This window comes from Scylla paramamosain, chromosome 2, assembly GCF_035594125.1.
Source record: "Scylla paramamosain isolate STU-SP2022 chromosome 2, ASM3559412v1, whole genome shotgun sequence".
NCBI lineage: Eukaryota > Metazoa > Arthropoda > Malacostraca > Decapoda > Portunidae > Scylla > Scylla paramamosain.
Window position 1 is genome coordinate 32,166,817 of NC_087152.1, and position 23,939 is coordinate 32,190,755.

Genomic DNA, 23,939 nt, shown 5'->3' on the forward strand with positions numbered 1-23,939 from the left:
AACCAAACCGCTGATACTTCTATTCCCTTCCCACTAAGCCAGCTTCTCCAAAATCTACGTTCATGTTTCAGTACAACTTCACCACAATTCCCTGCCTCCCTTCCGCCGTTCACTTTCCACAGCATTCCTTTCACCAAAACCATATTCAACTTCATTTTCCAGCACGTGAACTTGACTACAACTGCCATGGTACGCTTTTCACTGCAGTAACTTTTCACTGTCTTCTCACTGCATTAAATTTACCGTAACATGCTCGCCTTTTCACGGCATTAACTTCACCAAAACTTCCACTCACTTTTCACTAACAGCATTAACTTCACCAAAACTTCATCACATCATCTTTATTAAAACACTGATTGCCTTTTCTTGACTGACTCTGCTCCGGTTACAAGCCAAGGCCACGAAACATGGCTTGGTTCTTGCGGCACCAAAAAATTAATTAGTCTATCTATCTATCTATCTATCTATCTATCTATCTATCTATCTATCTATCATTCAATCAATTCCAGTTCAAAAGCCCTTCCAAGACATCCAACAAAATTCAAACGATAAACTCCTGCCATGGAAATAATTAGGTTTTACTGATACTTATCTACCTACAAATGTAATTATTGACGAAAGGAGCATAACTTCTAGTAACAGTTATGAAAAGAATATAAAAGATGTAGAGATCATGTAACAATGGAAGTGTTTAAAAAATGTCTGTAAGCCACTACTTCAGTTTACTATTTATAGACTTTGATCTGTAAAGGACAAAAAAAAAATATAAGAGAAAACAAGGATATCATATATATATATAACGAAGGATGTGCCCAATAGTGGAGGAGGAGGAGGAGGAGGAGGAGGAGGAGGAGGAGGAGGAGGAGGAGGAGGAGGAGGAGGAGGAGGAGGAGGAGGAGGAGGAGGAGGAGGAGGAGGAGAAGAAGAAGAAGAAGAAGAAGAAGAAGAAGAAGAAGAAGAAGAAGAAGAAGAAGAAGAAGAAGAAGAAGAAGAAGAAGAAGAAGAAGAAGAAGAAGAAGAAACAATCTTGACAACAAAAGAGAATGCACTTTTAAAATGCGAATAAAGATTTTGTGCACAACTCCTTTCATCTCTCTCTCTCTCTCTCTCTCTCTCTCTCTCTCTCTCTCTCTCTCTCTCTCTCTCTCTCTCTCTCTCTCTCTGCATTCAGTTGGTGCAATATTAAAACGAGAGAGAGAGAGAGAGAGAGAGAGAGAGAGAGAGAGAGAGAGAGAGAGAGAGAGAGAGAGAGAGAGAGAGAGAGAGAGAGAGAGAGAGAGAGAGAGAGAATGGGGAAGAGGGAGAAGAACAGAGTAAGCAAACCAACGCTGAGAACTAACAAAGAGACTGGAAGGAATGACGACTTACAAAACAAGCAGAGGAAGCATAACAGAGGCAGACGCAGGCAAGGAACAGTTACCAACAGAGGCACTATTGTTTAAACTCTACGGTGAAGGGCCTGCACGTTTCACTTAACCCCTCTTCATACACAACACTATAGTAACACAAAAGAACACAATGGAAGGACAAATAACAACGTACACCTAATGAGCCTTACGAAACTATTTGTGATGAGCTGAACTGTGTCATCTAAAGTGAGACATGTAGGATAATGAAGGGGGTTTCCCCACCCAACGCTCACACCAGACCTGTCCTTCCCATCTCTACCTTGTTTGCCCCATGCAGCCCTTCCACCATATGTCAGAATGTCAGTCCTCCCTCCTTTCCAAGATTGTCTGCCTCAAAAAGTGCATTCAAATAATATGCATATAATACTGAAAATCCTTGTGGTTTGACAGGCTGCTTGCAGCAGGAAACCGATGCATACTGAATTTTGTGCCGCCCTGAGGAGCTCAAAGGCAATAAAAAGATCAACATTCTAACAGTCTGAGTTTGTCAATCTGTGACCCCAATTCCTCCCTGAAAACCTGAAATTCCCCCCTGCGGGGGGGGGAATTCCCCCCCGGTTGAGAACCCCTGTACTAGACTGTTACGGAAAAAAAGATTCAACAACACAAAATTTTGCATAAAAATGATGATGAATGTTTTTTAATAAATAAAATATTACGCATTGTCATAACAAAATTTAAACTGTTAGAGATTTTATTATTTCTCACTGCTTGCTGACCCAGAGTAGTTATTGTTTTAATATCGTTCCTAATAAAAACTCCCAGACAAAATTTCTATGATATTAATTCCTTCTTACGAATAAAGGTCAAAGTACTTGTCTAATCTGCTCCTAAACCCATAATAATCACAAAATCAACGACAGTGAAGTCTAAGGCAATCCAGACATTGACGACCAGAATGAATGTCTGATAACGACATTTTTACTGATGATGCTAGAAGTGTTGGATCTTCTTAGAATGCGTGATCGGTCGACTGTAATGTAACATGCAACATTAAAGTTATCAAATCTTTATAAGTATTCTTCAAAATTTTTCTTGGGTCACCACACATCTTCCGTCTCGACACACGATATAAATTTAATTTCGAGTCTTTCTTTATGATCTATACCTAAGCCTTGATACAGATTTGTGCTGTTCTTCTCTGGTCGCTCTATGTTTCCTGTAAGGGGAGAGAGAGAGAGAGAGAGAGAGAGAGAGAGAGAGAGAGAGAGAGAGAGAGAGAGAGAGAGAGAGAGAGAGAGAGAGAGAGAGAGAGAGAGAGAGAGAGCAAAAACGGAACAATTTAACTAACGAAACATTTCCAGAATTCCTATTTTCCTTTTACATGTGTGTGTGTGTGTGTGTGTGTGTGTGTGTGTGTGTGTGTGTGTGTGTGTGTGTGTGTGTGTGTGTGTGTGTGTGTGTGTGTGTGTGTGTGTGTGTGTGTGTGTATCAGGATGGAACATATCTTTCTCTTCTAATTTCCTGCCGTGTTTCCTCATAAGCTCTCCATCCTCTTTCCCCTCATCCACTTCCACCTCCGCCGCGTCTTCCTGCTAACTCCCTCCTTCACTCCTCTTTCTGCTCCTCCTCCTCGTCTATTTTTAGCTCTAAGTCTACTCTTCTGATCACTCTCGATGTGGGAAACTTTATGAACCTGAGAAATTAAATGTAAGACTTTCCCAGATAGCACGTGTACCCAGAGTCAGCCTTGCCGAACGTGGCCACTGACTACGAATAGAACGTATCTGATGAAAACCTAAGAAATTGAGGCTTAAATTAACTCTAAGGAAGCGAGGGCGTGGTATTCTTGTGAGCTGACTATTGACACGGTGATTCAGTTTGAAGTTCAGTTAATGTTACCCAAATATTCCTTGGTTAAGACTTCCGGGAGTTAGTGAGAAACGGGTCTTATAGTGAAGGGGAAGCCGCGGTGTTCATACTTGTAAACGTGACTTTAGACTGCGTGAATTCATCTGTGTGGGTGTGACGTGACGTTGTTTGTGTTCCTTTGTGATTGGTGCTTTTTAAATACTACCAATGAATGTGATGGAAATGTAATATCACTTCCTATAATACACCAAATTTATCCGAACCAAAACTCAGTCTAACGTATTAACAACAATATTACAAAGATCACGTCTGGATTATTCAAGATCAGGAGCAAGCGTGATTATGGGAGAAAAAAAAACTCACATATTCGATTCTCTCTCTCTCTCTCTCTCTCTCTCTCTCTCTCTCTCTCTCTCTCTCTCTCTCTCTCTCTCTCTCTCTCTCTCTCTCTCTCTCTCTCTCTCTCTCTCTCTCTCTCTCTCTCTCTCTCTGCCGTTCTTTAAAATTTAGTTTAGTGCTGTTCTTTTATTATTGATCTAGTCGTAATGGTATAAGTAGTGATGGTAGTAGTAGTAGTAGTAGTAGTAGTAGTAGTAGTAGTAGTAGTAGTAGTAGTAGTAGTAGTAGTAGTAGTAGTAGTAGCAGTAATCGTTTCTAATCTTATTGCTCGTGTAACTAATATGCATCTCTCTCTCTCTCTCTCTCTCTCTCTCTCTCTCTCTCTCTCTCTCTCTCTCTCTCTCTCTCTCTCTCTCTCAGCAGAAACGCCCTCCTATACTGAAGAAGGGCAGTACGAAAGGTTGGGCATCGTGAGGCATGGCGCTTCCCCGCTGCCAGACGTGAAATAGGTAAGCAATAACTGGCAGTAAAAACGTACGATTGGGGGAGGAATTTTGGCATTTTTACTGTCTGGCTGAGCACCTCGAGGCCAGACCAATTTAGGTAGCAGAGTAGTAAAATGCAGGGAGGAAATAAATTAATCTGTATATACTCTGTTATGACTCTTGTTTTCTTTCTCTCTTGTTTACAATACTTTCATTCAGTGTGTGTGTGTGTGTGTGTGTGTGTGTGTGTGTGTGTGTGTGTGTGTGTGTGTGTGTGTGTGTGTGTGTGTGTGTGTGTGTGTGTGTGTGTGTGTGTGTGTGTGTGTGTGTGTGTGTGTGTGTGTGTGTATTCTCTCTCTCTCTCTCTCTCTCTCTCTCTCTCTCTCTCTCTCTCTCTCTCTCTCTCTCTCTCTCTCTCTCTCTCTCTCTCTCTCTCTCTCTCTTTGTAACATCCTAACATCATAAGTAAGAATTAACATAACTCACTCACTCACTCTCTCTCTCTCTCTCTCTCTCTCTCTCTCTCTCTCTCTCTCTCTCTCTCTCTCTCTCTCTCTCTCTCTCTCTCTCATTCCAGCAGCAGAGCGGAGCAAGCAGAGGCGTGACGGGGAAGGAGGAAGGGAAGGGAAGGAAAGGAGGGAGGGAAGGAAGGTTGCTTGAGAAATGGATATATCATTACAGGATATGTCTTTGATGGAAGGCAGAGGCGAGTAAGTTACCTGTGTGTGTGTGTGTGTGTGTGTGTGTGTGTGTGTGTGTGTGTGTGTGTGTGTGTGTGTGTGTGTGTGTGTGTGTGTGTGTGTGTGTGTGTGTGTGTGTGTGTGTGTGTGTGTGTGTGTGTGTGTGTGTGTGCGAGGGAGGAGGTACAGGGAGTAAACAACAACAGAAAAGGAAGGAAAGGAGAGATTGATAGGGAGGGGACGAACTGAGAGAGAGAGAGAGAGAGAGAGAGAGAGAGAGAGAGAGAGAGAGAGAGAGAGAGAGAGAGAGAGAGAGAGAGAGAGAGAGAGAGAGAGAGAGAGAGAGAGAGAGAGAGAATTACAATAGATAATAAGCACAAAAAACACAAAATCATAAACATAAACATTCACTAGCCAGAACCACACACACACACACACACACACACACACACACACACACACACACACACACACACACACACACACACACACACACACACACACACACACACACACACGCAAAAAAATAAATAAATAAATAAATAAATAAATAAATAAATAAATAAATAAAAATACACAAACCACAGAAAAAACAATCACATTTTAACTTCATGAGAAAAAAATCAGACACACAAGTTTAGTATCACTAGACAAGAAGAGAGAAAAACATTACTAGACAGGCTAAGTAAGGAAAAAAAAAAAAAAAAACACTTGTACAAAAACGGAACGGTCTTTCAAGTGGACAGTGAGGAGGTGGCGGCGGTGGTGGTGGTGAGGGCAGTTGATGGAACTCTGTGGTGGATGCTTCCCCAAGGCAGTACAGGAACCCAGACCAATTAGTCCACGAGTCGCCATGAAAGCAAGACACTTCGCCAGGCGGTTCTCCCTTCAGGTAAGTTTATATACGGGAGAGTAAATGTTGTTGTCATGTTAGTAGTAGTAGTAGTAGTAGTAGTAGTAGTAGTAGTAGTAGTAGTAGTAGTAGTAGTAGTAGTAGTAGTAGTAGTAGTAGTAGTAGTAGTAGTAGTAGAGGATGATCTCTTCATTTATCTTCACTAATCAACCCAATTAGAGTCCTTTGATGTCTCTCCCTCTCCCTCAAAAAAATAGAATGTATTTTCCCTCCACGTCCTTCAACCTTGCCCTACCACCAGACCCTTCATGATTCTCTCTCTCTCTCTCTCTCTCTCTCTCTCTCTCTCTCTCTCTCTCTCTCTCTCTCTCTCTCTCTCTCTCTCTCTCTCAACTTTCTTTTTTATTCATCCTTATTTTCTTTGCCTTATCTTCCTCTTCTCCCTACTTCTTCATATCTTCCTTCCTCCTCTTAAACTGTAAGAAAAAGGTTCTCCTCGTCACGAATGGTTCATTACACCTTAAATCAAAACTTATCCTCCTCCTCCTCCTCCTCCTCCTCCTCCTCCTCCTCCTCCTCCTCCTCCTCCTCTTCCTCCTCCTCCTTATTTTCTTCCACTGAATGAATGAAAGGAGTTCACTATAAGTCAAGGTCATATGAATCCTGCTCTCTCTCTCTCTCTCTCTCTCTCTCTCTCTCTCTCTCTCTCTCTCTCTCTCTCTCTCTCTCTCTCTCTCTCTCTCTCTCTCTCTGTGTGTGTGTGTGTGTGTGTGTGTGTGTGTGTGTGTGTGTGTGTGTGTGTGTGTGTGTGTGTGTGTGTGTGTGTGTGTGTGTGTGTGTGTGTGTGTGTGTGTGTGTGTGTGTGTGTGTGTGTGTTTTAACCATCATAAATATTTTTTTTTTTACGTTCCCTTTCCTTTTCATTATTACCATTGCTTTTCACTCAATAATCCCATGCCTATTCATTGACACATCATTTTCATCTCTACAATTCACTATTTCCATACCTATTCACTCGTTCTTTCCATCGCTAATCACTCATTCATTCCACGACCTCAATCGCTACTAACCCCTCACAGCAACGCTCACTGACCCTCATCCCTTCACCTGCCGCAGCCGTCTTCAATACTCGGGCCCAACGAAACCAGCGGGCACAGCGGGGGAGGCAGCGGCAGCCCCTTCCACGGCAGTAGTGGAGGAGGACATGGACCCAGCGGCGGTGGAGGAGGTGGAGGAGGTGGTGGAGGAGGGGGAAGTAGTGGATCCTCTGGGAGTGCGACAGCGGGTACTAGTGGAGGTGCAGACACGCAGCGCTCCCGGAGGTACAGAGTGGTGGTGATGGGCGCCGCCAAGGTGGGCAAGACAGCCATCATTAACCAGTTCTTATATGACACGTTCACCCCCAAGTACACCAGGACAGTGGAGGAGATGCACCACGGAGAGTACGAGGTGCGTGCTTGCTTGCCTCCTTGCCTGACTAATTGACTGACTGACTGCTTGCTGCCATGTGTGTGTGTGTGTGTGTGTGTGTGTGTGTGTGTGTGTGTGTGTGTGTGTGTGTGTGTGTGTGTGTGTGTGTGTGTGTGTGTGTGTGTGTGTGTGTGTGTGTGTGTGTGTGTGTGTGTGTGTGTGTAACGGGGGGGGGAGTTGGTGGGTGGGTGGACAGTGCCTTACGACCAGCCCTTCTCCCTTTACCGAGCACCAAATTGACTCTGACGCATGCATTGATCCTCTCCTCTCCTCACAAACCAGTCCAGGCAGGCAGTGGGAGGTCGGTGCTTGGGGGCGGGGGTGCTTCCCTAACGCTGAATAGAGTACAGCTCCCTCCCAGATACAACAGCACACCACTCTACGATACATTCATTCAGCGGCAATTTACAATCATTTATCCTCTCATTATTTCATTACACGTTACTTATTATAGTGTGGGGAGGTAGCGAGGCTGTGGGGAGGGATAGAGGGGTGGTCATGCAAGTGGGGAGGGTTGTGGAAGGATTGGAGAGAGGGGAAATGGGGAGGATATCGAGGCAAGTGTTTGGGAGAGTGTTTTGCGATGAAAGAGTAGGAAAGAGATGGAAACTTGCAGGTATTTTGAGGGGGAGAGAGAGAGAGAGAGAGAGAGAGAGAGAGAGAGAGAGAGAGAGAGAGAGAGAGAGAGAGAGAGAGAGAGAGAGAGAGAGAGAGAGAGAGAGAGAGAGAGAGAGAGAGAGAGAGAGAGAATGGTAGGACGAATGAAGAAGATTGTAAGATGAGGGAGGAGAAACTGACTGTCATCACCATTATCACCACCATCACCATCACCACCAGTCACCGCCACCACTACCACCACCACCACCAACAACAACAACAATTTAAACTCTCGGAAATGGTGACGAAAGCAATGGGTGGCGGTGGTGGTTGCGGTGCTGGTGGTGCGGGGGGTGATGGTGGTGGACATTCCCGAAAGAAGAATGTGCATGAAAGTTATATGACGATGCCACGGGGAGCCTTGATGACGTGGATTTATGCCAGGCTTGTTCCATTACTATTCTGTGCCCTTAATGGCTAGTAGGAGGGCTAGAGAGGACGAAGGAAGAGAGAGGAACGCCCGAACCACTGAAACAACACCCACTTGATCCTCCTTGAAAGCCTTAAATCTCACTCCTACACCCACACGTCCACGAAGAACAAAGGGAGTATAAGAAGAAATCGTAAAAGGAATAAAGAAAGTATTGTAGAGAGTAGGTTTGTGGTGTAGGATTGATAAAGGACATCGCAGCAGATCCCAAGATGCTTTCTGCCAATGTAATTCTATGATATCGTTCTTGAAAGGTAAAAATAATTTCTCTTAGTATGTTTTTCTTTTATATGTAATTCTAAGTCATCGCTCTCGTAAAGAAAAAGTTCCGTCTCTTGGTGTATGTTCTTCCTTTCTATGCAATCCTATGTAATCGCTCTTAAAAGATGAAACATGTTCGTAGTCCTTTAGTAATCGTCCTTCAGCAATCATACGTAATCCCAAGTAATTACTATAGAAAAGGAATCGAATAATTGAGGCATACACGAATATGAAGGTTTTGAATTATACAAGAATGGTAAAAAAATAAATAAATAAATAAATAAAGTAAATAAATAAGGATGATCTCTTGATGTGTTTTTCCCAAATCATTTTATGCATTCGCTCTTAACCCTTTGACTGCCACTTGGTACATATTTCCTTAATGACCAATCAAAGAGACACCTTTACTTGTTCTACAGCCACATCCAATCTTTGAACTGGGAAGAAGTTGCAAAATGTGTTCTTTTTCACTGCTAACTTTCCTGTAGATGCTTCACGTATTGCTTCTGATGCTGCTAATTGCTTCGTGTCACAGTGAAAGGGTTAAAGAAAATACTGTTGGAGAGACATACAGGGTTCACACGTACTTAGTAAACAGGAGGGAAATAAGGGTGCTCAGTGGTACGGCTCAGTTTTAATCTCTAGGGTGCCCTCGCCCATAATAGTAAGGGAAACTGTTACGGCAGAATCTTGAGTCCTCTGGGAACCATCGTCTTAATAGGAAGAAGGATCCTCACCTGATTTATGGCGTGCTGCTGATTTCCGGGGCGCCAACGTGTTTTTTTTTTTTTTTTTTTTTAAGGACTAAATGGTCTGGATGGCAACATAAATAAATACGGGTGATAGGAGAAGTTTTGCTGGAGTGGCCTGGAAATAAACGATCACTTGGAGAAAATAATATATGTTAGGAAAGGATTGAGCAGATAGAAAGCTAAATTACAGATGAGAAAGGGGGACTTTTTTTTTAATCCTTTGTCTTATTTCTTATACTAAACAGGCCGTAGACAGAGTTATTTCGGTCTCCAAGAGTGTTACCATGACTCCCGTGATAGTTTCATTGGAAAACACTCATGGGAACACGACTAATCATCTCTGCAGCCTTTAAAAACAGAGCATAAAGCGTTTAAGGACACGAGCTAAGAACCCTTTGTCTGAAGAACGCCGAGAGGTGAAATTTTATCAGCTGATGATGATGATGATGATGATGATGATGATGATGATGATGATGATGATGATGATGATGATGATGATGATAGTGGGTGATGATGGTGGTGGTGGTGGTGGTGACAGCAGTGTATGGCGAGACGATAATTTCAACACTGCCACTGGTATCAGAGGGGAAATTTAGCTTAAGCAGCCTGGGATAGTTTTGAAAGTCTTCGCTATCTCCTAAGCATTATTTTTTAAAGGCAAAAGAGATAATCAGTCACGTTCTCATTATTTTTTTTTTCTTTCTTGCATTCAAGGAGGGCAATTATTGTTCAACTATCGCTAGAATCGTGAAAGCATCCTTGAAAACTCGAGCAACTTCCATTAAAACCTGTTAACCCCTTCACTACTGCTATGAACCTTTGTTAACAGTCAGAGTACTGTAAAAGGGAGACTGAAGGGAGCATATGAAGTTATTTTTTTGCCTCTAACTTATGCTAAGAAAGTGTGGTACAAAAATAAGTGCGAAAAAAGTTACCGATGATCACAGAAAAAAATAAAATAAAATAAAATAAAATGTGTAGCAGTGAAAGCGTTGAAAAGCAATTGATACAAACCACCGAGTTGTTTCAAAGTAAAATTCCTGAGTTGTAATAGTGAGGAAACATCAATGAAATTCACAATAACAGCCAACCTTCCCCTCGCACGATGTAAACCAAGCCTTTTTCCATTACTGTCCCACTCTCATCCCTCGCTTGGCTCAACCACCACCCACACTACTACTCGCTGGTCGATGCTCCTCAGCCCGCCGCTCCCTCTGCTCCCTCACGGCACCCAGACGCGCTCCAGCAGGCAAACCATCACGATCCCAGGAACACACAAAATAAGATCGTGTGTATTCCAAGCTCCTCGCCAACGTTGTACTCGTATGCAGCATGGCTAACCCGAGGCACGTCTCAGCCACAGCCAGCCCAACACACACTTATTAGCCTCCTCTAGCCCTGCCTTGCCTTACACCCAGCCAACTCAACACACACTTATATGACTTGCTTAGACCACAGCCAGCCTAACAAATGCTTATATCAGCTCTGCCCACCCCTGCCTAAGTCCCTACCAGACCGACCTACCAGCCTCTTCCAGCCCAGCTTTATCTAAGACCCATCCAGGCCAACACAACACAATCAGTTCAAGCTCTATGGAAACAAAACATTAAGATCTACACGTTAATTACAATCGTTCTTTTCGTCCTATATAGACCTTTTCGTCCTTTATAGACTGAAAAGTATCGAGGAAAATTAGTTTTTTTTTTTTTTTTTTTTTTTTTTTTTACATCAGCGCTTGGTATGAAATGTATACTGGAAAGCGAAATCAGCCCCTGTCAGCCTGGTTTCGAGTTAGACCTATTCATACCTAAGCGCATTATTAGCCCAAGTCCCTCTGAAATCTAAACCACTTGCTGACAGCGGACAGAAAGGAAAGGAAAAAAAGAAGAAAAGAAAGAAAGAAAAAAAAAAAGGGTCAGGAGGTGCATCAATACAAGAAAGTCTGGCTCTCGCGAAAGACTTCTTCCTTCCCTCCTTCCCTCCTTCCTTCCTTCCTCTGCCTTTTGTGCAAGTCACGTGCCAACTTTGCGCACCGCCAAGTCATGGACAATACACAACAGCAAGGCAACATCTTGCCTCGTCTCGCCCCGTCCTCGTATGTTTCCTGTGTATTTTCGTCTCAGGCGTGTATATTGTAATTTCCGCATAATTTGCAGTATACTTTAATGCAACTTAACTCGCTCGTACAGAAATTGACATATTTTAAATTATATTCGCCTAAATTGCCAAGAAAACTTCACCTTTCAGCACATTAAAGGTTACGAGTATATAACTCACACACACACACACACGCTCATCTAAATAAATTATCAGATATTAAGTCAATAGCCAAGAAAATCTACTTTTAATACGCCACAGATAACGACGAATATCTTGCCTCATTCTTATATACACTGATCGATGTATGTTTACGAAATATTTACTTCAATACCAAGGAAAATCAAGTTTCTAATACAACAGGGATAACCATAAATATTTTAACTCGTTCTGCACTCACTGGAGTATATGAAGGAAAATCTCACTTTGTAATCCATCAGAGGTTGCGACCAATACCATAACTCATCCTTATGAATAAATGACGAGACTATTCAATTAGTATCCAACGATTTATTTTAAAGCACCAGAGGATACATGCGCCATCTTAACGCATTCTTCAATACACAATCAATTATTGAACATTTCACCTAAAGAGTCACGACAATCCATTTTTAACAGGTAAAAGATAATCAGTAATATTTTAACTTAACCAATTCTTCAATATCAATATAAATATAAATAAGCACACACACACACACACACACACATATATATATATATATATATATATATATATATATATATATATATATATATATATATATATATATATATATATATATATATATATATATATATATATATATATATATATATATATATATATATATATATATAATACCTTTTCTTTCCTCTACGTGTGAAAGACTGGCCAGGGGTAAAAAAAAAAAAAAAAATAAGGCGGGTAAGAGGAAAGAAAGCTTGCTAACTTATTACTCCCATACACAGTAAACCTGAAGAAAAAAATAATTCCAAAACAGAATATATTAGCTTACATAAATTACTAAATACTGAAGTATCTACATAGCCACAAAAAAAATCCACTTTTTATAACACTAGACTACCTAACAGTAATACCTCAGTACGAGTATATATTACTTTATGTAAAACAACTTAACATTTATCTAAACAGCCACAAAACTTCCTCTCCTTTTCAACACCAGAGTGACAGTGATGCCTCAACTCATCCTGACACACGCTGACTGGCATGAAAGGTGGTCACATATAACTAAGGAGCCATGAACACTTTTACAATATCACAACTCAACGTTGCCCAACGTTCAGAGAAGGGGATCATGGAGGAACACAAAGAAAGAACAAGCAGCAACAAACCTGAACTGTAGTTGGCCCTAACGAGGTTGTCAGTAATAAGCTGCGCAGAAGACACAAAGATTCCTCACAAACTAACTTACGATGCACCAGTCTCTCTCTCTCTCTCTCTCTCTCTCTCTCTCTCTCTCTCTCTCTCTCTCTCTCTCTCTCTCTCTCTCTCTCTCTCTCTCTCTCTCTCTCTCTCACCTTGAATCATCCCTTCCCTAATGTGTTCAAATCCTTACGCAGTGCATTGCGATTTTCTTTTTTTTTTCCGCAAATATGGTCTGCACCCTGAGTTAATTAATGCTGAGTAAAGTTTACTTCGAAAAAGGCAGGTTGATAAAAGAAAAAAAAAGTTTCGGTGTACCAGTGGCTCCTCATTAACTTTGGTAAGGGGAGAAGGAGGGTAGGGGTAAATGGGGTACATGAATAGGAGGGGAGAGGAAAGGAAAGGAAAGGAGGGAAGGGGGAGAGTGATTGAGTAAAAGTGGTAAGCAGTAGGAATAAGGGAAGGGAGGGAGGGAGGGAGGGAGGGAGGGAGGGAGGGAGGGAGGGAGAGAGAGAGAGAGAGAGAGAGAGAGAGAGAGAGAGAGAGAGAGAGAGAGAGAGAGAGAGAGAGAGAGAGAGAGAGAGAGAGAGAGAGAGAGAGAGAGAGAGAGAGAGAGAGAGAGAGAGAGAGAGAGAGAGAGAGAGAGAGAGAGGAAAGAGGGGATAACCGATTGAGTTAGGGAAGGGGATGAAGAGGGAGAGAGGGAAGGAGTGGATGAGGATGGGAAAGGAGAATAAGGATGAAGGTAGGAAGGATGGGATGGAGGGAAAGAGAAATAGGGGAAGAAGGGAAGAAAGAACATAAGAACATAAAGAAGGAAGGGAAGAGGGGATCAGGGAGGCAGGGAGGGAGGGAGGAAATGAGGGAGGGAGAAGCAATGTTTGAACAACAATCATATTTACCTCAAAAGTTTTAATAGTTTCCCTCTCTCGTGTTTTTTTCTCTTTTCCCTCTCTCTCTCTCTCTCTCTCTCTCTCTCTCTCTCTCTCTCTCTCTCTCTCTCTCTCTCTCTCTCTCTCTCTCTCTCTCTCTCTCACAGGTAGCAGGCCTCTCCCTCACGTTGGACATCCTAGACACTTCAGGCTCCTACGAGTTCCCGGCGATGCGCGAGCTGTCTGTCAACACTGCCGACGCCTTCATCCTGGTGTACGCCATCAACGACGCGGAGTCTTTCGAGGAGGTGAGAGACGCCAGCGCAGAGAAGGACATGTACTCTAAGACTTTGGGTTCACATAAGGACTAATTCTAAAGACCACAGTGATGATATGAAGACTTAGAGGTAACACTGGCACAGATCAGGACTTGTACTTTGAAGTGCTTTGGGATGTGACAAAGACTAGATGTAAGGGCTACAGGGATGGTTATTCGTGTTCTTCTGGGTGTTTTTAGCCACAGGTGAAGCTAATGCCACTGCTGAGTAATACTGGCACAGATCAGGACATGTATTTAAAGGATCTGGCTGTCATAAGGACTGGTTTCAAAGGCCATAGGGATGACTATTCTGGTTCTCGTCGATGTCTCTCTCCAAAGATGAAGCAAAGGTCTTACTAACGTACAACTAGAATCATGAAGATATAATATTAACTAAGGCCTATTACAGAACAGGACCTGTACTCTACTGTTTGGGCTCTCGTAAGTACTGTTTAATTAAGGGATAACAATTTGCGTTCTTGTGGGTTCTTTCCTCCACAGACGAAGCAAAGCCTTATGAAATTATACTAGGATCAAGACAACTCTCTTTAAAAGTCCATCTTCCACCCGAGACTGTTAAAAGCAGCTGAGGTAAGAGGCCGATGAGTCAGAATGCGCTCCCAGACCACGTTGCTCACAGGATGTACACTTACAGTCAAAAGTCGTGGAACCTTCAGCACTTACTTCTGTTTACTTACTGTCTGGCATCTAACAACTTTTGGTTAAAATTAAAATGTCAAAGAAAACGGGTTGGTAGGGAGAAAAGATGGCTGAGAAGCACGCATACTGAACCATAAATTGTGGAGTGTTCGGTGATCCAGCTATGAAGAGGAGGCTCATTATCTCTGACGGTAGGTTAGCCTTGTATTACCTCCGTTCTTTATCATATATATTTATAGGACAAGAAGATGAAAGACCGAGTGTTTAGCTGGGACACGTTTAGCAGCGTCACCCCCCCCCCCCAGCCAGCCATGCCACGTCCCCACAGATACATATATTCGTACACTCGACACAAAGGCCTGCTGGGAAATTATGCGCCCTCACACAACTACCACAGTGCCTCCCTCCCCCCCCCCTCCCTGCCTACTCCATCCAGCCTTCGTCACGCCGCCTTCTCTATGCTAGAACACCCACAAACTATTCACTTCCTCCTCCTCCTACTCCTTCTGCTACACCTTCCCACTCCCCTCTTCTCTCTAGTCCTCATCTTCTTCCTTCCTCTTAACTCCGTCCTCTCTGCCTGCCCATCTATGCTCCTTACCTATCGTAGGCTCATATTGTGTGTGTGTGTGTGTGTCTTATGAATTTTGCATCAGCCAGTGGTCACCGTTTTATTTCAGGAGCATAACATTATTTACACTTGCAATCCGCTGTGTTGTGGTTAATGAAATTCTACCTCCAAGTCACCATCTTTTGCTTATCTCATCCCTTCCTACTTCTTCATTATTTCTTTTCTTCCTTCCCTTCTTCCTCTTACATCTTTATCTTGTCCCCATCCCCTCCAGAAGTCTAGGAATCTCTCTCTCTCTCTCTCTCTCTCTCTCTCTCTCTCTCTCTCTCTCTCTCTCTCTCTCTCTCTCTCTCTCTCTCTCTCTCTCTCCTTTTTCCATTCTTTTTTCTTCTTTTCGCCTCTTTCCTCCATTAGTCTTCCCGCTCTCCTCCATTTGCACAGTCTCCATTCTCTATCTGTACTGTGCCTCCCTCCATTTGTTCTTTCTCTCATGCAATCCACCTCTTATTTCTCTCTTTTCACGTCTCATTTTCTTCCACCTTCTCTCTTTCCTTCATTCAGTTGTCTTTTCCGTCTTTCCCTCCTATATTCAATTCCTTCCCTTCTACCTCCAGTTCTCCTTCAAATTATTCATGTCTGCAATTTCTTTCTTTCACCTCTCTTCTTCCCCATTTTCCAGTCCATAACCGCCTCTCTCTCTCTCTCTCTCTCTCTCTCTCTCTCTCTCTCTCTCTCTCTCTCTCTCTCTCTCTCTCTCTCTCTCTCTCTCAGGCACTTATATTAAACGCTAACCTTCATTTCCATTCTAAAACATACTTTTATTTCTTTTCTTCATTTTCACTCAATTATTTTCTTCACGGCCACTGCTCGTCACCCTCACCTTCACCGTACATTCCTTTCCTCGTTACGTCTCTCGTTTATCCATCACCCCTTCCATTTAATACACCTGCGAATTCTCCTCTACCTTAATTAATTAACACGCTATTATGGGGTACCTTTACAATCTCTCCCCTTTTAAAATACTATTCGTAAGATTTCTCAATAAATGGACATTACGAGTTCTGCTTCACACACACACACACACACACACACACACACACACACACACACACACACACACACACACACACACACACACACACACAATTTCGTCTTGATACACCATTCACCTGTCTGGTTAATTAACACCTTCAATACTTCTATCTTCTCTGAGTCAGTTTTTTTAATCTTATCTCTCTCTCTCTCTCTCTCTCTCTCTCTCTCTCTCTCTCTCTCTCTCTCTCTCTCTCTCTCTCTCTCTCTCTCTAACAATCCTACACCTATTCCTTTTATTTAGTATAGCTCATCACAAACAGCCTATTAGTGGCCAACAGGTATGCTGCTGCTTGTTAATTTGTGTTCCTTTGTGACCGCCACTGTTCCCACCTAATTTACGCCTTCTCTGTTCCATTCGCTTCTCATTTGCGTTCTCATCCCTACGACATTTCCCTCTGCCTCTCTTCACCTTTCCTTAATCCCTTTCCTTTGTTCCATTTTCTTTCAGAGCATTGCCTTTGCTACCGGTCTGTGATGTGTCCTTTCACTTTTGCTTGCTACTCGTTTTCCTTTTTTTTCTCTCTCTTGTTCTGTCTTCGTCTCTCTTTTTACTTCTACTCTCACTTGTTGCCAGTGTGATTTTTTTTTTTTTTACTTTTTGGTGTTTTCTTTTATTCAAGTTATCCTTTTTTTTTCTATCGTTTCATCTCGTTTTCATGATTTTTTGCAGGTTGTTGTGGAGTTACTGACCCTTGCAAGTGTGTTGTCATGATTCTTACAGGTTCTAGTGAAATTAATGGCGTTTGCAAAGGTGTTTTCATGTTTCTAGTGGGAGATACTGGGACCTTCAAAAGTTTTCATGATTAAACCACGCTCTACTGGATGTTATTGGGATCTTCAAGGATATTTTTATTATTATTATTATTATTAACAAGAATTCTGCACCATCACCATTAATGGAAAAAATACCCATGAGGACCAGACTAATTATCTCCGTGGCCTTAGAAAATAGTCCTAATGAGACCCTCAAGCATTTCAGGATACTGGCACGAGGCGTTTAAAGATGCGAAGCTAAAAGCGCTGAGGAATACAACCCAAACACACGCTCCCTCCTCTGCAGGTTCGACAGTTAAGAGAATTCATCCTGCAAACGAAGAAGACGAGCGTGCCCATCGTGGTGGTGGGGAACAAGGCGGACCTGGAGGAGCAGCGTATGGTGCCCCTGGAGACGGCGGAGACCATTGTCCTCGTCAACTGGGAGAACGGCTTCCTCGAGACCAGCGCCAAGGACAACCTCAATGTGCTGCACGTGTTTAAGGAACTGCTCAAACAGGCAAAGATAAAGTAGGTGTGTGTGTGTGTGTGTGTGTGTGTGTGTGTGTGTGTGTGTGTGTGTGTGTGTGTGTGTGTGTGTGTGTGTGTGTGTGTGTGTGTGTGTGTGTGTGTGTGTGTGTGTGTTGGGGGGAGGAATGATGGTTGAAAATGGCAAATATGAGTGAGGGAGGAGGAATGTGTTACGGTGCTTGGTGTAAAAAGCTGGAAAAAGTGATGAAAGGCATAGAGGGAAGGGTGACAGTGGAGGGAGAGTGTGACGGAGACGGTTGATTGACTGCTTGATTGGTTGATTGATAATGAAGCGATGCAACAATGGTATTTTATATCGCCGCGTGAGAGAGAGAGAGAGAGAGAGAGAGAGAGAGAGAGAGAGAGAGAGAGAGAGAGAGAGAGAGAGAGAGAGAGAGAGAGAGAGAGAGAGAGAGAGAGCGGCATGCAGCCAAACCGACACTAACAGAAAGATATCCACCCTTCCCCCTCCAAACACACACAACCAAACAAGGACAGTAACACGAGGCCAGACAGGCGGATGTCACAAGTCCATCTCACGAGGCCATCTCCTTGCCATCCTTGATACAACTACAGGCAGGAAGTCACATCAGAACTCACGGAATCATTCAATAGGAGTGCCTCTGTGTGTGTGTGTGTGTGTGTGTGTGTGTGTGTGTGTGTGTGTGTGTGTGTGTGTGTGTGTGTGTGTGTGTGTGTGTGTGTGTGTGTGCGCGCGCGCGCGCGTGTAGGAGGTACACCGGCAAAGGGCAAAAAAAAAAAAAAAAAAAAACGCCCACTGAGAATGCTGGTCCCTGAATAGGGCCAAACCGGTAGTCAAAAATTAAAGGATAAGAGTCTTGAAACCTCCCTCTTGAAGGAATTCAAGTCATAGGAGGGTGGAAATACAGAAGCAGGCAGGGAGTTCCAGAGTTTACCAGAGAAAGGGATTAATGATTGAGAATACTGGATAACTCTTGCATTAGAGAGGTGGACAGAATAGGGATGAGAGAAAGAAGAAAGTCTTGTGCAGCGAGGCTGCGGGAGGAAGGGAGGCATCCAATTAGCAAGATCAGAAGAGCAGTTGAATTCCTTCAAGAGGGAGGTTTCAAGACACTTATCCTTCAATTTTTGACTACCGCTTTGGACCCCTTTTATAGGATTGGCATTTCAGTGGTCATTTTTTTATCGGATTTTTGTTGCCCTTGGTCAGTGTCCCTCCTACATTAAAAAAAAAAAAAAAAAAAAAAAAAAAAAAAAAAAAAAGCATGAAAATAGCGGTACAAGATAGTAAGAAATGCAACATTGCGGTGATGAGAAGGAGGCTGAAGACGGTCAGTTAGAGGAGAGGAGTTGATACGACAAAAAGCTTTTGATCCCACCCTGTCCAGAGGAGCGGTATGAGTAGGACACCCCCCCACAATGTGAAGCATACTCCATACATGGATGGATAAAGTCCATGTACAGAGTTAGCAGCCTGGGGGGATGAGAAACTCTGGCGGAGGCGTTTCAGAAAGCATTACTTCATAGAAGCTGTTTTAGCTAGAGATAACATGTGAAGTTTCCTGTTTAGTTTAAGGACAGACCGAGAATGCTCAGTGTAGAAGAGGGGGACAGTTGAGTGTCATTCAAGAAGAGGGGATAGTTGTCTGGCAGCCTGTGTCGAGTTGATAGATGGAGGAAATGAGTTTTCGAGGCACTGAACAATATCAAGTTTGCTCTGCCCCAATCAGAAATTTTAGAGAGATCAGAAATCAGGTGTTCTGTGGCTTCTCTGCGTGAAATGTTTACTTCCTGAAGGGTTGACGTCTACGAAAAGACGTGGAAAAGTGCATCAGCATAGGTGTGGATAGGACAAGAAGTTTGGTTTAGATCATTGATGAATAATAGGAAGATAGTGGGTGACAGGACAGAACCCTGAGGAACACCACTGTTAATAGTATTAGAAGAACAGTGACCGTCTACCACAGCAGCAACAGAACGGTCAGAAAGGAAATTTTTACAGAGAGAAGGATAGAGCCCATAGGAGGATAGTTTGGAAATCGAAGTTTTCTGCCAGACTCTATCAAAAGCTTCTGATATTCTAAGGAAACAGCAAAAGTTTCACCAAAATCTCTAAAAAAAGGATGACCAAGACTCAGTAACGAAAGCCAGAAGATCACCAGTAGAGCAGCCTTGACGGAACCCATACAGGTGATCAGAGAGAAGGTTGTGAAGTGATAGATGTTTAAGAATCTTCCTGTTAGGGATAGATTCAAAAACTTTGGATAGGCAGGAAATTAAAGCAATAGGACGGTAGTTTGAGGGATTAGAACGGTCACCCTTTTTAGGAACAGACTGAATGTAGGGAATCTTCCAGCAAGATGGAAAGGTAGATGTTGACAGATAGAGTTGAAAGAGTTTGACTAGGCAAGCTGCAAGCACGGAGGCGCAGTTTCGGAGAACAATAGGAGGGACCCAATCAGGTCCATAAACCTTCCGAGGGTTTAGGCCAGCGACGGCATGGAAAACATCACTGCGAAGAATTTTAATAGTTATCATGAAGCAGGAGAGAAGGAGAGGGAGGAACAAGCCCTGAATCGTCCAAGGTAGTTTTTAGCAAAGGTTTGAGCGAAGAGTTCAGCTTCGGAGATAGATAGCAATGGTCCCATCTGGTTGAAATAAAGGAGGGAAAGAAGAAGCAGAGTTATTGGAGATATTTTTGGCTAGATGCCGGAAGTCACGAGGGGAGTTACATCTTGAAAGATTTTGACACTTTCTATAAATGAAGGAGTTTTGGCTAGTTGGAGAACAGACTTGGCATAGTTCCGGGCAGAAATATAAAGTGCATAAGATTCTGGTGATGGAAGGCTTAAGTACCTTTTGTGGGCCACCTCTCTATCATGTATAGAACGAGAATAGGCTGTATTAAACTAAGGTTTGGAAAGTTTACGTCGAGAAAAAGAGTGAGGAAAGTACGCCTCCATGCCAGACACTATCACCTCTGTTATGCGCTCGGCACACAAAGACGGGTCTCTGACACGGAAGCAGTAGTCATTCCAAAGAAAATCAGCAAAATACCTCCTCAGGTCCCCCCAACTAGCAGAGGCAAAACGCCAGAGGCACCTTCTCTTAGGGGGATCCTGAGGAGGGATTGGAGCGACAGGACAATATACAGATATCAGACTGTGATCAGAGGAGCCCAACTGAGAGGAGAGGGTGACAGCATAAGCAGAAGGATTAGAGGTTAGAAAAAGGTCAAGAACGTTGGGCGTATCTTCAAGACGGTCAGGAATACGAGTAGGGTGTTGTATTCGTACAACGCCCTACTGTGTGTGTGTGTGTGTGTGTGTGTGTGTGTGTGTGTGTGTGTGTGTGTGTGTGTGTGTGTGTGTGTGTGTGTGTGTGTGTGTGTGTGTGTGTGTGTGTGTGTGTGTGTGTGTGTGTGTGTGTGTGTGTGTGTGTGTGTGTGTGTGTCCCGTCCCACATGTATGTATTTCCCCCAACCATCCCCATCCCTATTTCTTGGCCGCAGGAAGGCATCACGCGGCCTCTTTCTCCTCCTTTCCCCTCAATATACCCATTTCCTTCTAATCAGGAGCTATACGATTACAATCCAATACCTGTAGAACAATTTTACCAACTTCAAAAGAAACCCGTAACAATTCCTTTCAGTATTAAGACCAAACAAATCAGTCGCGTTCATCGCATTCAAATAACAACAGTGAACCGACAGACGCGGGGCATAAGCACGGCGTGAATACCTTATTTGAGTGTGCAACGCCCTCCTGTCTCTTCTCCATCACGCCTAATTACCTGAGGCTATAATCAGCAAACTATAAAACGTAATAGTAGCAATAATAGCATGTACAGGCAGCGAGGAAAGTAATCAAACAAGGCGGAGTAATTATGAGTAATGGTGTAATGACAAAACTTTACCATAAAAAGAATGAAGGTAAGCATGAGCAGGAGGAGGATGAAGGGACAAAAAGTAATGCTAAAATCGAAGTAAAATCCCAGATATCGCTCATGTGAATCGCTTTAAAGTTAGGAATGTTTTCAAATCATCTGTGTTACTACTTTCTTTGTTCAATGGAAACTAATATTTGACTTTTTTTCTTCTTTTTTCTTTTTCACGCTGGGCAATACGGGTCGTGCGAATGCTTGGGATGGAATGGTAAACACACACACACACACACACACACACACACACACACACACACACACACACACACACACACACAACGAACTACTTAGCTTTGTGTGTGTGTGTGTGCGTACCCTTCCTCCCTTCACGCCAGCACGGCCACTCAGGTTACACGCACTACATTCTTTAGTACCGACTGATGGAGTGAGTAAATGTGGCAAGGATTAGGTTGATGCCGGGGGAGAGGTAATCCAAGAAAACTCAGGAGGGGAAAGGAAGAGAGTACATAAATATTTGTAAAATGAAGGGAGAAGAAGACAACAACAACAACAACATGAACACACACACACACACACACACACACACACACACACACACACACACACACACACACACACACACACACACACACACACACACACACACACACACAGACTGACAGCCATGTGAATAAATATGTTTACAGACCACAGCATCACAGGTAACCCTAATTTTATGACGCAGTATAAACATCATGGTCCAACAATGAAGTAAAACAAACAAAACAAACGCTGGAAAAACACGAGAAAGAAAATATTTAAAGCCATACAAACTACTCACACACACACACACACACACACACACACACACACACACACACACACACACACACACACACAGCCACCTCTTTCCCTTTTCCCAACAAAACCCGTGGCAGTAATCCCCTGTTATTGCTCCCCCTCCACCAGGTACGCCCTCAGCCCCGCGGTCAAGAGGCGCCGCCAGTCCATGCCCAACGTGGGGATGCAGATCACGCCGGCACAGCTCACCCACCTGCAGCACCTCAAGCAGAAGAGCAGCGGGAAGCGTAATTCCTGCGTTGTCTCCTAAATACCTTCTAATCTGCGTTATTTACCTTCATTTGTTCCCGCTGGGTGAATGAACAGAAAGGAAATATGCCTGACTTCTTTAGGGGTACGTGCTGTGAAATGAGCAACGTATAGTGTAATTCGGCGTCGTCTCTTTAAAAATATCTTCATATCTCTCCATTATTTTGTTTCCGTTCTTTTCTGCTCTGGAATGTTGGCACTATGTGAAAAAATATATAACCATGACTTTTAAGTGTGATATAGAAAGGGCAGTGGGGAGCGTAACCCCCGCCTCGTCATACGTTATCTACCCTCATTATTTCTGTCCCGGAGTGAAATATGAAAGAAGAGATGAAGAATGTGCACGACTTGTTGGGAATATTATTAAGTGCTACATGAAAAGAGCCGTGGGAAGCATAACCTTCTACGTCGCCTCCTCGTACTTCAACATCGTTATTCAAATCTCGTTCTTTTTTCCACCCCCGGCTCTGGAGTGAATAGTTAAAGGATGGAAGGAAAACATGCATGAGTTTTTAGGGTTATCACTATGTGCTATGAAGTGAGCAGCGGGAAGCTAAAGCACTCGTTTGTTGTTGTGTCTTATACAGTATGATCTATAATCTATTCATTCTCGTAAGTATATAGTCTCGTAATGTTTTCGTTTATGCCTCCCTGAGGTGCAAATGCCGATAACAACAACCATTGCATGTGACTTGTATATAGCAATGTTATCACACGAAACAGAAGAGCAGCGGGAAATGATACGCAAAAACAGAAAATCAAGCAAAAAGCGCGGTAACGAAAATGCTCCTCATCTGCTGTTGTCTGCCGCCCAGTAGTGAAAAACAGTGAAAATAGAAGAAAACGGAAAATAAAATATAAGCTCGGAAAGGTTGGAAAAAATATCAAACAGTAAGGAAAAGGAAAATATATATAAAGAAATATGAATACGAAACCGTTAAAAAAAATGTGGATACGGAACTGCTGAAAAAGAGAAAATTCAAATCTATCACAGACGCAAAACTAGTGAAAATTTCAGAAAAAAAATAAACATAACAGTTAATTAGCAGGCCCAGAAAATAAATAAAAAACTCTTATTAGATAGTTCACGGCCTCTATTGCGTGTTTTATTTCTTCTCTATAAGACTACGGAATGATTAAGCGGTGTATGGGACGCATGGAAACACTTATGGTTGTATGAAACTAATAGAAACTCTAATAGGAAAATCTAGTAATGAAAATCGTAGTGTGTGTTGCATAGACTTTATGTCCGTCTGCTTTCCGCTATCCATATTATTCATTCTTTCTTTCTTTCTTCTTTTTACGTGTTTAAGCAAGGCGACTGAGGGTACGTGGAATTCTTGCAAAAATATGCATTATCACGGAACTTTCTGACGAAATATAAGTGATGTGGCCTTTTCTTCTTATTTTACTTTCTTTTTTTATGTGTGTGATCATACAAGTACGAGAGAAAATACTTAAGTGAGGTTCTTGAAAAATACAAAATATTAACTTTATGAACTATTAAAATGACACAAGATTCTTATGAAAGACACGTTTCTTCTCTTTCTTTTTTT

General features: G+C 42.8%; 1 protein-coding gene and 1 long non-coding RNA gene across 10 annotated transcripts in view; one reads left to right on the plus strand and one right to left on the minus strand.

Annotated features, from left to right (window-relative positions):
- LOC135113544 (ras-related protein Rap-1b-like) overlaps positions 1–23,413 on the plus strand; it is a 229,152-nt gene extending 205,739 nt beyond the window's left edge. For 2 of the 7 annotated variants that reach the window (XM_064028823.1, XM_064028800.1), the window contains 7 exons: positions 3,984–4,069; positions 4,623–4,755; positions 5,465–5,617; positions 6,695–7,027; positions 13,648–13,788; positions 17,186–17,409; positions 22,243–23,413. In XM_064028823.1, the coding sequence (XP_063884893.1) occupies positions 5,510–5,617; positions 6,695–7,027; positions 13,648–13,788; positions 17,186–17,409; positions 22,243–22,384 (948 nt within the window). In that variant the 5' untranslated portion in view covers positions 3,984–4,069; positions 4,623–4,755; positions 5,465–5,509 and the 3' untranslated portion in view covers positions 22,385–23,413. Of the gene's footprint in view, positions 1–3,980; positions 4,070–4,622; positions 4,756–5,464; positions 5,618–6,694; positions 7,028–13,647; positions 13,789–17,185; positions 17,410–22,242 lie in introns of all 7 variants that reach the window. The other 5 variants (XM_064028832.1, XM_064028808.1, XM_064028849.1 and 2 more) reach the window with 4 other exon arrangements.
- The window catches only part of LOC135113582 (uncharacterized), a 346,462-nt gene that overhangs the window by 257,159 nt on the left and 65,364 nt on the right, over positions 1–23,939 (minus strand). The window lies entirely within an intron of this gene.